Source organism: Galleria mellonella, unplaced genomic scaffold (assembly GCF_026898425.1).
Source record: "Galleria mellonella isolate WM207_F2 unplaced genomic scaffold, CSIRO_AGI_GalMel_v1 utg312, whole genome shotgun sequence".
NCBI classification, from domain to species: Eukaryota; Metazoa; Arthropoda; class Insecta; order Lepidoptera; family Pyralidae; genus Galleria; species Galleria mellonella.
In genome coordinates this window covers 10,884,606-10,900,357 of record NW_026442074.1, presented here as the reverse complement: position 1 = coordinate 10,900,357, position 15,752 = coordinate 10,884,606, and the positions used below count along the sequence as shown (strand labels likewise).

At 33.4% G+C, this 15,752-nt stretch overlaps 1 protein-coding gene across 4 annotated transcripts in view; it reads left to right on the top strand.

The window, feature by feature from the left end:
* LOC113515164 (rhomboid-related protein 2) overlaps window positions 1–15,752 on the top strand; it is a 36,915-nt gene that overhangs the window by 9,713 nt on the left and 11,450 nt on the right. For 2 of the 4 annotated variants that reach the window (XM_052895851.1, XM_052895850.1), the window contains exons 2-3: window positions 1,498–1,756; window positions 11,040–11,081. In XM_052895851.1, coding sequence (XP_052751811.1) covers window positions 1,498–1,756; window positions 11,040–11,081 — 301 coding nt within the window. The remainder of the gene's footprint in view (window positions 1–1,497; window positions 1,757–11,039; window positions 11,082–15,752) is intronic. The other 2 variants (XM_052895854.1, XM_052895853.1) reach the window with 1 other exon arrangement.

Sequence of the window (15,752 nt, the reverse complement as noted above, 5' to 3'; positions counted from 1 at the left end):
GTTGCTACCAATATGCCCTATTAGATTGACCTCCACGTGGTTTTCCCTGGAAACCATCGTGAACAATTCTTGTTGAATTCGTCACGATGGGCTAACTAACCTCCTTAATCCTCACCTATCATCTTTCACTGGTGCCCCGCCGGTGTAAACCGATAGCGCGCGTGGATTTACCATTCCATTAACACCCATTAAAAAAAATAAGCCTAATAAATAAATAGATAGGTTTATTTGCATTACTTACAACACACAAATAATAACAGACATAGATACATATTTATTTATTTATTTGAAAATTACTCACCACACTTACAGTTTCCCAAAACGTGTAGTGAGCCATAGTTTTATTTTACAAACTTACATGCAAATAAAAAGAGATAAAAGAGTACATATACCAGTGGTGGCTAATTGGTCAATCGCGACTATTAGTCCAGTCGATCGTGGCAAGGCAAACAATATAATATTTTGCTAATCTAGCGGAAGATGCTCGGACGCAATGCTCACGCTAATATAAATAAGTAGTTGCTGAGAATACTTTTCAGTTTTATGTTTCCCCTCTTAATAAAATAAAAAATACACTACAATACTACATAATTGTGTACTGAACTATGTTGTTTCATTTGTGATTTCAAGAAGTATGCAATTGGTAGATCGCACAGGGTTTCGTCAGTAAACGGTAGGTCTTGGGTCTAGTCAAGTTGGCCGCCCCTTATATATACAAAAGGAAAATATATAAAAAAAGTAACATTATTTTGCATTTATGCCACAATAACACAGTAAGTAGGTGCCAGAACAATGTTTATCTATCTGCATGTTTGTTCTGGCATCGGTTAGACTTCTGCACTTAATTGTTGCGGTTTCACAGTACCGTTACTAAAGGATATAGTTTATCTTCAAGCGCTATCTAAAAATGATAATTTCTTGTAATGGTTTATGTCTATAATAATTTAGCAGAGGGAAACTTTGTACAAAAGTAGCTTGCTTAGGTACCTCTGTCCCATTCGTCTTTCTACCGTGAAGCAGTTGTGTTTGCATGGCTGTGTTTCGGTTTGAAGGGTGGGATATGGCAGTGAGATTACAGGGTACAGAGCTATAACACTCAAGTCCTCAGGAATGGCAACGCAAGGGAGGTATCATGGACAAAACAGTATACTTTGTTATGTCCATGGTACTGTTTATATTGATAGACGACGGTTACGCCTTTACGCGGTAGGATTTATGACAAACGAAATGTTAAATTCCATTTGCTGGACTGATTTCAGTATGCCCAAATACATGAAATTGAGTTTGAAAATTCGGAAATTTATTTCACAGTAGCTCCCCTGTTTTCTTTCTCGTCTATCATCCCTCACCCAATAATTCCATTATCATCCCTTAAAAATACTTTTACTTATATAAAATCTATATAAATTAATTATAGGTTATTGTGTTTTTTTTTCTGTTCCTTGATCTTTATTTTATTTTTAAATTAAGTACAATTTTTTCTTTTTTTTCTTTCAGTACGACAAAGACAACGATGGGAAAATATCGTACACCGAACTCAAAGAGATCATAGAATCCCGCGAGTACGACCACGACTTGCCAGACAATGTGGTGGACAAGATCATGAACCTGGCCGACCGGGACAACTCCGGTTATCTGGACTTCCACGAGTTCGTAGAAATGATGCACAACCCTGACTTCAAGATGATATTCGGACATTTCGTCGCTAGATATGTCCATTCAATTATCCCGCAGCGCAACCCTGTGGATACTACAGGTAAATAAACAAAATGGCTACTAGTTAAGTTATGCACAAGCTGAAATCGAAGTCGTTAGCGATAATTGAAATTATGAATCTATATATGCTATAGAATAGATTTCGTAAATGAAAAACGACAAAAGTTTTACGCCTTCCATACTAACTCAACAACTGAACGTGCCTTGTCAGCACAACCCAGAATCTAACTTATTCATTGCCAACAATACACCTTATCAGGTCGACCTCCACGTGGTTCCCCCTAGAAACTATCGTAGTTAATTCTAGTGGAATTCGTCACAATGGTCCAACTGACTTGCTTTCATCGTCACCTATCATCCTTCACTGGTGCCCCGCCAGCGTATACCGATAGCGCAGGCTGGGTTACTATTCCATTATCACTCATTAAAATAAAGCACATACCGGATACTTCAAACAAAAACGCCACGATCCGTGCCTGTCACAACTACAGAAACAAGTAACGTCTGTACATAGAACAATGTGTGCGTGTGTAGTTACAAATAGCGCGCGAAAATAGTTTGTATACTGACGCGTGTTTGAGAGGGGGTGAGGTCAGATCGTAGCGGGCGGCAGGGAGTGTTCATACAGTACAGCAGTACTTTAGTACTGTTACTTACACTGTAGTTAGTATGGGAGGCTCAACATTATTTGTCGTTTTTCAAACTAAATTTCTTAGGTAATCTTAGATTATATAGATAAAGCATCCAGTGTAAAAAACAGGTCGACTTTTAGTCAACTAAAAGTCAAATTGGCTGACACTATTTTTTTAAATCAAAACAATCGCACCTTTTTTTTTTTTAATGTTGCAAGTAGAGTACAAATGTCCTAAATCAGATTGATTTTTTAAATTGGAATTAATAACTATTTTACATCTAAAATTCTTATGTATGTTTTTCTTACAAAGTAATATACTTACATGTATTAAAAAAAATTGTGGCCATTTTCAAAAATGTAAATATATTTTGTCTAAACTCAGGCATAAATCAAAGTATTAATAAGAAATAAACATAATTATGAATTATTATGAACTCTTTAGGTTCTCTGGCTCTTTCAAGTAGGTATGTTATAAAACTTTTGTGTCATTGTTTATTTTTCATTTAACCATTTAATATTCTTTCTCCCATACACGTAGTAATAAATGTACATCATAATCTCATGTGTGTATTTATTACATAGAAAACGGTATGTTATCGAATTTAGAATAAAATATGACAAATTTGGAACGGGAATGACATAATAATTTTTGTAAATTATGAATAAATTATTTGTATCTGTAACCCTTTTCACACAGCATAGAAAAAAAAATTACCTGCTTTTAGTGAAGCCTTTTTATGGAGACACTCTATCTATTCTATATAATCTAAGATGACAATGTTCAGTTTATCCATAGAACACTCTTTTAAAAGGATGCGATGACAGTTTCAATTTCAGTCTGCATAGACGGCGGCAAATAATTAAAACACCATTTTCGTATCACGTGACATGTCAACGCATGCGCTGTGATAATTTTACGTACAATATCATCAAACACACGCTTCATTATCTATGGTTTAATACCGTTCAAATTGTTTGCCGCCAACTGTATATAGTACATACTGTAATATATGTAGTAGAAAGTAAATTAATAATATAGTAGTACATAATTATATGTATATAAGTGTATATATGTAGTGAAATTTTAATAATAATTATTTTAATAGATAATTATGTGAAAAAATCGATCGAATCAAATTGAAACTACGAACATATGTTTTATTTACTATACGTTTTTAATTTATAAAGGTTTTATTTTGTTTACTTACACAAAATTAAGATTTTGGCTTTCGACTAAAGAAAGCTAGTTAAAAGTGGTTTAAACTTAAATATACCTACGTAATTTTTACAGAACTTGAATGTAATAATATCCAATAATCCAATGACGTAACAGATTTGATTTGAAATAAAGAAAGAAAAAAATTATTTAGTGGCATACATAAACATTTCGCTGTGTCGGTCCCGGCATAGAATGGACCACCCCTTCCTTTCCCGTGGGTGTCGTATAAGGCGAATAAGGAAGCTCACAGTGGAGGAATGGGCAGCAGCGTCCCTCTTAAAACATCTCCAAAGCCTAATTGCGGTCGCCAACCCGCCTGCAAGCGTGGCAGCTATTGGTAAAACCCTCCAAGGGAGGGGACTTAAGTTCAGCAGTGGACAGTTAAAGGCTGATATAAAAATAAATTTGTATATTTATAAGAGAATTATGAAACGTCTCTTTAATTACATAATTAATTATTCATTACATAACTTATAAAATGCTAGCAAATTACAGTTTATCCACAGCGTAATACATAGACACCTATTGAACAAACAAAAGCCTTGTTGTCTTACTTGACTATGACATCGAACCTAAGACCTTTAGCAACCCACGTCACTAGACTAATATGTCCGTTTTTTTTTATACAACTTAAAATGGCAAACAAGCTTGATGGAAAGTGGTAACTATGACATCGAATGGACATAACTAAGACCTGATTTGCCATTCCTGAGGACTCAGGTGTTATTCCTCTGTAGCCAGTAAATTCACGCCATATCCTACTTTTCAAACCAGAGATGTGCAAAATAGTTTATTGAAAGTACTTATTTGAATTCAAAATGCAAATATTTGGTTATTTTTTAATTTCAAATAAAAATACAAATTAGTTTTAAAACAAAGTATTTAAATACAAATACCTATTTTCAGAATAGCTTTTTCAATAATAATAATACTTACCAAATGGAGACTGCACAAAAGTCGTTTGCTTTCTCTGTCCCATTTTAACGTGTTTCAACCAGTTGTGTTTGCATGGCTGTGTTCCGGATTGAAGGGTGGGATATGGCAATGAAATTACAGGGTACAAAGGCATAATACCTTAGTCCTTAGGACTGGCAATGCAAGGGGGGTATCATTGGCGAAACAGTATACTCTGTTATGTCCAAGGTACTGTTCATGTCTATAGACGACGATTACCACTTTCCATCAGGTGAGCTGTCAGCTTGATTGCCATTCTAAAAAAATTGGTTTCGTCCCGAGTACAAACTACCTGTTTAAAATAAATAAAAACAAATAATATTTTATTATTCAAATAAGCTTGCATTTTTGAATAGTATTTTTTTATGGTTTTACCGTACAAACGAAAAGCCATATTCTTATTTCTCTAATTTTAACTCTAGCATGTATTCAGAAAGTTCATTTTTTCATGTTCCGTCTATACAGCTGTGGCTGTTTACTACTGTTTCTTGAGTACGCATTCACTTACCTGCCGTAGATTGAGCATAATACTTGGGCATCTTTAAATCTTTCTACGCTACCTGCCATCACGACAATAATGCCAACATGAAAACAAAAATATGTCAACATTTAGTTTGGGTGCGTTCATAAATTATGTAATTTTAAATTTAAGAATGAAAAATACATTACTACAATATTTTAAAAAATTAACAAAGCCATTTATTTATTTATTTAATAATTACTCACCGTACTTACAGTCTCCCAAAACGTGTAGTGAACCATAGGTTTATTTTACAAACTTACAAATTTTGTACAACATTTTAAAAATATATCTAGTTTGTCATTAAATATATCAATATCTGGCATCATATATCATATATCAATATTTTGCATTTTATATAAAATATATTTACATAGAGTATTTGAAAACAATTGCATTTTTATAAGTAGGTAATGTATTTGCATTTTAAATGTATGTATTTAATAATAATACATATCATTGATTAGTACTAATTATCAACAAACTTGAAAAAGGAGGCTCTTAATCCGACGGTGTTTTTTGTATGTTTTTTTTTTGGTGGATGAAAATGGTATGGTAACCCCGCCTGCGCTAACGAGATACGCTGGCGGAGCACCAGTGAAGGGTGATCGATGAGAATGAAAACGGCCAGTTAGCCCATCATGACGAATTCATCAGGAATTAACCATGATAGTTTCCAGGGGGAACCGCAAGGAGGTCGATCTGGTTGGGTACATTTTTAGCAATGGGATTTTTAGTCTCCAATCCCTACTTACAATCCCTTTCCCCCGTTTTTTGATGTTAGATAGGACTGTTAACGCCAAATTTGCACTGATACTGATGATTCTGTCCATAACCAATTGCTGTGCTCTCGTATTGGTCTATACTAACTTGTCATAATTGAATCAATTTTTTTTTTTGTTGAACAAAATCATTGAATGTTATCAGAAAATAACGTCAAATACAAATATTCCATTGTAATCTTATCTGTTTGATTATAACATAAATGAAAGCTCAATATTTAAACAATGACTCACATAATGAGTAAGTTAAGTAAATTGTCATATAATATTTATTTGGTAATATTATCTAAACGCACACACATAACACAGTATTTCGTCTATACTTACTAATTTAGAGGCATATTATAAATTGTACAATTCTATGAATATTAATTTCTTTTATTATGTTGGTTCTATTTGGTTGCATAGTTTTATTTTCTAGTTTCGTCAATATAAGGACAATGCTGACTCTTAAATAACATAAGGATTCTTTAGTGTCCTTATAAGATCTAAATGAACTTAATTTTTTTTTTATACAATTTAGAATGGCAAACAAGCTCACGGTCCACCTGATGGAAACTCTGTACCCAGTAAATTCACGCCATATTCCACCCTTCAAACTGAAACACAGCCATGCAAACACAACTGCTTCATGGTAGAAACACGAATAGGACAGAGGTACCCAAGCATCGACTTTTGTATAAAGTCCCCCTCTGGTAAAATTAGTTCTTATATTCAGCAGTAGACAGTTAAAGGCTGATGTGTTGATGATGACAATGATAATATTGGGGATATTATTAGGTATTATAAATAAAAAAATATGTTATTAGAAAAATATATAGGTTGTAATTATAATTACTTGACACCGGAGGGCGCTACTCTCACACGAAGAATAGCAGTATAACACTGTGATAATTGATAAAAATTTCACCTGTTAGAAAGGTGAACCTTATTGTTAGGCTGGTAACATACCTACGGCAAATCATTAGGTTTCCTGTGCTAACATATTTTTACGAGCTGCATTTTTTATTTTATTTCATCTACTATTAATATTAGAAGGTAAATATACGATCTGTCTACGAAATCCTTACTAATATGTATTTTAAATGTGAAAGTAAGTTTATTTGTTTATTACCTCTTAGCGACTTAACAATTTAATCAATCACTATGTAATATATATATAGTAAATACATGGGATGAAGAAATACGTAGGCTGCTTTTATCCCGGCCAGTGAATATATTCTGGTATAGTTATTCTATGGGGGAGGCTTATGTCCAGCAGTGGACGAATAATGGCTGAAATGAGAATTAATACGTGAGAACAATCATTGTTTTAGAAAAACAACGGTCAGTCGTGTCCACACTAAAATTGTATTGTGCCAGGATCAGGAAAGAGAGAACAGAACTGAGCTTTTTCAGCTATCAGCAAAGATATAAAAGATATATCTAATAGTACATATGCTCATATTATAAAGAGCTACACACCATCTCCCCCTCACCCCTGAAAAGTAATCTTAAATATCCCAATACCGGTATCTGGGGGAAGGGATTGTTAGCAATGCAGACTGCCAATCTCATTGCTAGCATTATACGTTAGCGCGAGCGAGGTTGCCATGCCATTATCACCCATTAAAAAAAATACGGATATCCTGTATGCCATTAGTATGTATCCAGCTTTATCAGAGGACACTAAGAGCAGAAGAGTGTTAAGTAGAACATGCAACACGATTTCCAAAGTACTGTATTTGTCCAAAATACAATAACCGTTATGTATGTGATTGACATACTATATGATCGGCAACAAACAAGCTAGCCTCCGTGTTTTGGTTCCAAGTTCGTTGAAATAATGGACGACTGGTTTTTGCCCGCAAATTTTTCGCGTAACCTAGATTTATACATTGAGCATTGATCAGCATGAAAAATAGCGTATATCCTGCTTCATCTCAAATATTATCTACACTAATATTATAAAGAGGAAAGATTTGTATTTTTGTGTGTATGTATGTTTGTAATGAATAAATTCAAAAACTACTTTGCCGATTTCAAAAATTCTTTCACCATTAGAAAGCTACATTCGCCCTGAGTGACATAGGCTATATTTATTGCTAGAAAGGATTAGGGATCCTTATTAAAACTTTAGTAACGTAACAGAAGGTGTAAAAAATGCTATAAAATATCTTTCGTCGCGTACGCTGCGGAAACTATTGGTGATAGAACAAAAGTATGTTGTACATTATTGAAGAAAATATCAATAACTACAAAAAACTTCGCGATACTATATGTCCAACTATTATCGTTATGTCACAATAACCACTTTTTAAAATGTTGTAAAAATGTCTACCCGTGCGAAGCCGTAATGGGCCGCTAGTACCTAATATATGTGTACCAAATTTCATGATAATTGGTAGAGCCGTTGATGTGCTAAGAGACAACAAATTCGCTTTCACATTTATAGCATGAGGAAGGATAAATTTAATAAAATATTTGACTTTATTTATTTACCAGAGGAAGACTTTGTACAAAAGTCGATTGCTTGGGTACCTCTGTCCCATTCGTGTTTCAACCGTAAAGCAGTTGTGTTTGCATGGCTGTGTTTCGGTTTGAAGGGTGGGATATGGCAGTGAATTTACAGGGTACAGAGGAATAACACCTGAGTCCTCAGGAATGGCAATGCATGGGGGGTATCATGGGCGAAGCAGTATACTCTGTTATGTCCATGGTACTGCTCATGTCTATAGGCGACGGTTACCACTTTCCATCAGGTGGGCCGTCAGCTTGTTTGCCATTCTAAGTTGTATAAAAAAATATATATTGGTTATTGGGGCAATATATAGATATTTGAATCGAATAATGTAGATATTCTTATATATATATATATATATATATATATATATTAGTCCTAATAATCGTAACACGAGTATAACTTCTTTTTTTGCGTTATTAATATTAAAAACAAAAACAAAATTTTATTATATTTTAATAAATAATGAAGGTATCGGCCTTTAACCGTCCACTGCTAAACATACCCCCCCCCCCCCCTTGGGAGATTTGCCACTATTTGCTACACTAGACAAGGTTTGGCAACTGGATTTTGGCTTTGGTGATGTTTTAAGAGAGGGACGCTTCTGCCTATCCCTCTATCATTAAATTCCCTTAGTTACATCTACGACATCCACGAGAAAGAAAGTGGTGGCCTATTTTACGTTGAGAGCACACGGCATAAAAGAACCAATTTCATCTCCCCCTTGCGAGATTTGCCACTATTTGCTACGCTAGACAAGGTTTGGCAACTGGATTTTTTCTTTGGTGATGTTTTAAGAGGGACGCTGCTGTCCGTCTACCGTTAAATTCTCTCAGTTACCTCAAGGCAACCAATTTCATTAATATTGATAATAATATTAATAAAAAAAAAAAACAAAGCAATAATAGTAAATTAGCATAAACTCGAAACTACAAATATTGCATTTAGTTTTTCACCTACCGTCGATTATGTAATATTTAAGGAGTAGATTCCTAGAGTAATAAGCTATATTTAATTGTTAAAATTTTCGTAAGCACACGTTATGTTTTAATATCATAACTACCGGTTTAACTTACGTGTAATTAGATCGAGAAACATCGACTAGTTTCGGAATCAATTCGTGAACCTTAGTCATGAGCAACTGTGATGCGAGCACGAGTCTGACTTTCGCTCGCGTCACAGTCGCTCTAATAATATAATAATATATTTATTTATGTCTCCTCATAAGTAACTTAAATTTACACATAGGTATTTAGGATAAAATAAGATTAAAATAATATGGAACTGCTTTGAGGAGCTGGTGTTTGTAATAGGTTAAGACCTGTAGTACATATCACCAGGCCGCCAACCGATATATTGTTAATATTTACGTATGAGCTTTATTTATAATTCCAGTGTTTATATTTTTTTTACAATTTAGTTTATAGCAATAAAAATATATAATTACAGTACATAGCGTAACATTACATGTGACTTGGATGTAAGTTGTAAATATGTATACCTAGTATATAGTAGTGTATAATATATATATATATATACTTAATTTACTTTCCACAAAATGCTTGTTACACTATTATAATTATTTCATAGAATAAAGTACCATTTATCCGAAATAATCGGAACGGAGGCCGGTTCGGATAATGAAAGTTTTGGATAAAGCCCTTTGAAACACTCCGAAATCCGCGAAATATAATATGGTTGTGAATAAGCCTGCGTGTTATTAACTGAATTTGTGTTGACATGTTAAAAAGGCGCCAAAATATGATTGGAAGCTCAAAGTTTTTAAATATATATGAAGAGGTGTAAAAAATTCGGTATTTTTTTGTTGAAGCAAATTTCGGATAAACGGGACTTTACCATAATTATAAACCAATTTATTAATCTTAATTTAATTGTTAATTTAATCTCCTAACATTGAGAATGATCAATCTTAAAGTTTTATATATTTTCTAATTTAAATTATGACTAAATTATACATAATATTGGAATCGATTCTGAGCGCCATTTTTCTAAACCTATCTTTAAAATTAAAATTTGATAACAGCATAAAAACAATATAAATTTAATTTCTAATAGATTTAAAATTATCCCCTTATTCATAAAAAACTACAATCTATAAATTCACATTAACTTATACATTATTTTGTCATTTACTCTCAAATTCATAATTTAATGTTAAAGAAAGAGACAAAACAGTTTTATAGCTAAATTTGGTTTAGAGGTTTGTTGTTTTTATGAATAAGAGGGTAACTCCATAAAACACTAATTTGACGAAACTACCAAAATAATAGATTTAGAGCTACGCGTCAGAATCGACTCCACTGTCACAGTGTAAAGTACTGCTTATTATTATGATCCTATATATATGATTATATAATAATTCTCATAGAATATAATATGTATATTTGTAAAATTTGTATACAATTGTTATTAACCGTGTACTAGAAATGTTTAATATCCGATATATATATATTGAGTTTTGGATATTGATGACCTACCCATTGCAATATCGCAATTACCAGTCGAATATCTACATTACATTACTAGCGGAATATTCTTTTCAATAATATATATTGGATAACCGATATCTAATATATATGTTATTCGATCAATATATGCATAGATATTACAACTTCAATATATAGATATTGCTATATATTATCTTCTTATCTTGCCCTGTACATAATAATATAATTACTAATTTTTAACTCTAGGGACGTGGACAGGTTTCCGACCGGTGACGACGCGCGATAGTGGTAGTTTTTCTTTTTTTTTTTTTTACCATATATGTGTCATCGGGCTCATGTCATTGGATGTCTATCCGCTTGTCTGATACAGTGGAAAAATATGCAGTAGTTCAACTCATTATAAAACACTTGATCAACGTAAATGGTATTTTAAGATGATAATGGAATGGAAACCCCAATTATGTTATTGGTATACATTGGCGAGGCACAAATGATCAATGATAGGTGAGAATGGAAGCAGGTTAATAGATCTAATAGGGTATATTGGGGGGAAAGGGATTATTAGTGATGGAGACTGGGAATTCCATTGCTAGCAATATACCCAACCAGGTCGACCTCCTTGCGGTTCTACCTGGAAACTATCATGGTTAATTCCTGATGAATTTATCACGATGGACTAACTGGCCTGTTTTCATTCTCACCTATCACCCTTCACTGGTGCTCCGCCAGCGTATCCCGTTAGCGCAGGCAAGGTTACCATTCCATTTACACCCTTAAAAAAAGTATATTTTTAGAAATGAGGTTACTAATTCCCGTTACTAACTAATCCCTTTTCCCCCAACATAAAAGTGTTTGGAAATTAAATACTATCTGTGTTATGCCGGTGAAAATAAATTTATTAACATTCTTTTACGAGGCTGTAGTACCACTGGAACTGATTATATTTCCCAAAGAAACGTTAGACGAAAAATTACAAAAAATTACGAGCCTTCAATACTAATACTTTTTTGCCGTGTTTTCACCCACGTTTCCATGGAAAAACTATTCAGTTACACTAGTAGAACACTTCTTTAAAAGGATGCTAATGAATTCAAATTAATCTGCTTCGTACTTTGTAGATAAAAACTTTATTTATTATTACGCGAAGTTCCTTGCGGCGTAAACAGAGTTTTTTTTTAATGGATGATAATGGAATGGTAACTCCGCCTGCGCTATCGGTATACACCGGCGGGGCACCAGTGAAGTATGATAGGTGAGGATGAAGTAGGTCAGTTAGCCCATCGTGACGAATTCAACAAGAATTGTTCACGATGGTTTCCAAGGGGAACCACGTGGAGGTCGACCTAATAAGGTATATTACTAGCAATGGGGCTGCCAAACTCCAATGCTAACAATCCTTTTCCCCCCTAGCGTAAACAAAATATCAAGGGCTCTGTTTACATGTAAAAATTATTATCAGCCGCATGTTAATATACTCATATTTAACACGTTTACTTCGGATTTTGGTATTTTATTATGAATTGAACTACTGCATTATTTTATACTGTGTCCTCGCTATGTCGTTCGCTATTACATGGGATTGTTCGTGATGTGATACGTCTGAAACATCAGAACATTGTTTCATGGTTCATCAACATCATTTTTTGGGTCGAATCAGGGCATCATTTCTCTAAAGTCTAAAATAAAAAAATTTATTTGATATCACAGCGACATATTTATTGTAAGGGCCAATATGAACAAATTTTTTAATAGGTTTAAGTCGAAATTATTATAAATTTAATTTATCATAGTTCATGAAACATTGGCCGGCAGCATCACTGCAATGCCTCTGGTGTTGCGGGTGATCTTGGACGGCGGTAGTCACTTACCATCAGGTAAGCCACACGCTCGTTTGCCTCCTGTGTTATAAAAAAAGTAATTTCACGAAATTATCAAATTTAAATATTAAGTTTACAGAAATGACACCCTAGAATCGGCCCTATTGTACGTTACATCTTTCAAAATTCGAATTACTGGGCGTAATGTTATGAACATTGTTTATTTTGAACTTTATGAATTGGAGATATGGTAGGTATTGTGAAGATTTTTGCCGTACATTTATATAATATTAATACAGAATTGCTGAACCGATTTTGATAAAACTCGATTTGTGATTTATTGTTTGCAAGAGACGCGAATTAGCGTGATCATTTAGGTAAAATGTGTTAAGTTATAAGGTTGTCTCGAAGTTTCGCTCACGTTACACTGCCTATGGTGACTAGACTGTTATATCGATGTTAATTTTAAAATGTTTTGACGAAAAGTACACTTCGGTTTTTTTTTCTATATAATTTGTGAATTCACTATGTACCTGCATTAGTATCGAAGAATTTTCATCGAAAAATGAAACAAATAATTTAAAACAAACCGCGCAACCACGAGATCTTTTTTTTACGAATGATTCAATAAATTAGACGGACGTATGTTGACCAAATAGGCGACGTGCTGAAGAAGGGCCAAATTAAAAGTACCCGTAACCGACGAGCGTGTATGACAAGATTGATGAATGTGGAAGAAGCGAAAGAGGTTTGTTTGAATCGAAGCATTTGGTGTTCCATTGTTTCTGCCTACCCTAATGGGAGACAGGCAATGACGGATATGTATGTATGTATGTTCAATAAATTGTTTTCATATTTCGACCCATTTAATGATATTAATGCTTACCAGTGCCCGATCCAGTATTTTTTTAGCAGCGAAGATATTTGCCGCCCTTTATTTATTTATTTATTTTAATAAGGCACACATAACAAATTATAACCTTTTGTTAGGTTTATATATAGATAATTATGGTGTTAATGCTAGGTTATAATTCAAAAACATGTGTACACAACATGATTAACATTTAAACATAACATTTTAATTTCGACACGTGGAAGACATAATAATTAGTAAACATTATATACATATATCATAATTTACATTAAAAGAAATTGAAACCATAAAACTATCATCACACAAGAAAAACAACCTTCTTCAAATGCCCACAATTTTAGGGTCCTTGTTGTCATCCAGTAATTTTTTTAGCAGCGAAAATATTTGCCACCCTTTTTCAAATGCCCACAATTTTAAGGCCCTCAATGCCTTTCTGGATGTTTGCCCTATTTGTTCCCCTAGATCGGGCCCTGATTGTGACCTGTCTATTGAAATTCAGTTTCTAAGTCTTCTTAATGATTTTCATATTACCCTATGTATTACATTTTTTTTTTTTTATAAAATGTTAACAATGAGATATTTTACTAAAATAAAGTTTTATTTTTTTTAAACCACCATCCAGTTTCTCTGGGTATCCTAAAGGTTGGCTGGTAGAGAATGCCTATAGCATTGAGTCGAGTTTTTGTACCATATTTTATTGATCAATAAAGTTTTTTTTTTTTTACGACACGGGGCAAACGGACATGCGGTTCACCTGATGGTAAGTGACTACCGCCGCCCATGGTCACCCACAACAAGTTTAAATAACTAGTAAATAATATAAGTATAGTAAGCTATGCAATAGTTTCACAAATAAAATATATAAAAAAATTGCATTTACCCAATAATAGTTTATTAATTTGATTATCTGTTACTAAGTGAACGTGACAAATAACATGACTAATGCTTTTATAAAAAAAATAAAATAAAAAAATCCATATTATCTATGGTCAAAGTTTGGCTAATTATTTTATTACATTTGTTATTATTTGCCTACGTTAAAGTGATTATAAAGGTCATTAGATTGTCGACTTATATATATACAAACATATACTTACTATCTGTATCTCGCGGTTACTCTTCTTCACGCGGCGTGAATGAGTACATAAAATATCCAAGAAAATAATTGTAAGTTTTTTATTAGGATGTAACCTATCCATTTACTAAAATTTATTCAAATCCGTTCAATACTTTTTGTTTGAAAAAGTAACAAACATACATCCTATACAAACTTTCGTATTTTTTTAGTAACCTAAAATGGCGAACAAGCTAACGGCCGATTTTGTTAAATATTGTAGCCGTGGAGTTAGTTTAAGTTAAAAATTCATACCAAATATCCAATGATAACGTTACAAGGTCAGGTATTTAGATTAGATAATAATATGTATGATAAATCGACTCATCAGCCAATACAATTTGTATGGAAATATATAATCGATACTAGTATCCAAAATTCCAAATATATACACGTTCAAATTATAAACAAATATATTTATAGCTTTATTAACTTAATATAATAAATGTATGTGCAATGGCAGTGAATTTACAGAGTACGGAGGAATAACACCTGAGTCCTCAGGAATGGCAACGCATGGGGGTATTATGGGCGAAACAGTATACTCTGTTAAGTCCATGGTACCGCTCATGTCTATAGGCGATGGTTACCACTTTCCATCAGGTGGGCCGTCAGCTTGTTTGCCATTCTAAGTTGTATAAAAAAAAACCTAGATGGTCGTATACAGTGCGGTTCTAGAGATGTTTCCTCCCATGAACGCTCAGGTTATGAAATGAGCTCCTATATCGTGTTTTTTCCAAGACAACGAATGGGAACAAGAGAAAGAATGGTGTTCTTCAGAAAAGGGTAAAAAAGTTCCTGCAGGGCCGGCAACGCACGTGTAATGCCTCTGGTATTGCAGGCGTTTATAGGCCACGGTAACTGCTTACAATCAGATGGGCCGTATGCTTGTTTGCCACCTTAGTGGTATAAAAAATTTTGTCAAAGCTAATCAGGAATTATCTATTTAAACGGATCCGATTAGCTATCCCCATAATCACTTGATCCTCCTTAAATCCTGCTGAAATTATGTATTATTATGTATACATATATATGTATGAATTTATATTTATATAAGTTGTTAATATTTGTATTTTTTTATAAATATTATATGTAATGTATATACAGGAAATAGTTACCGGTTTTCAGTAAATGGACCGTCAATTTGTTTACTA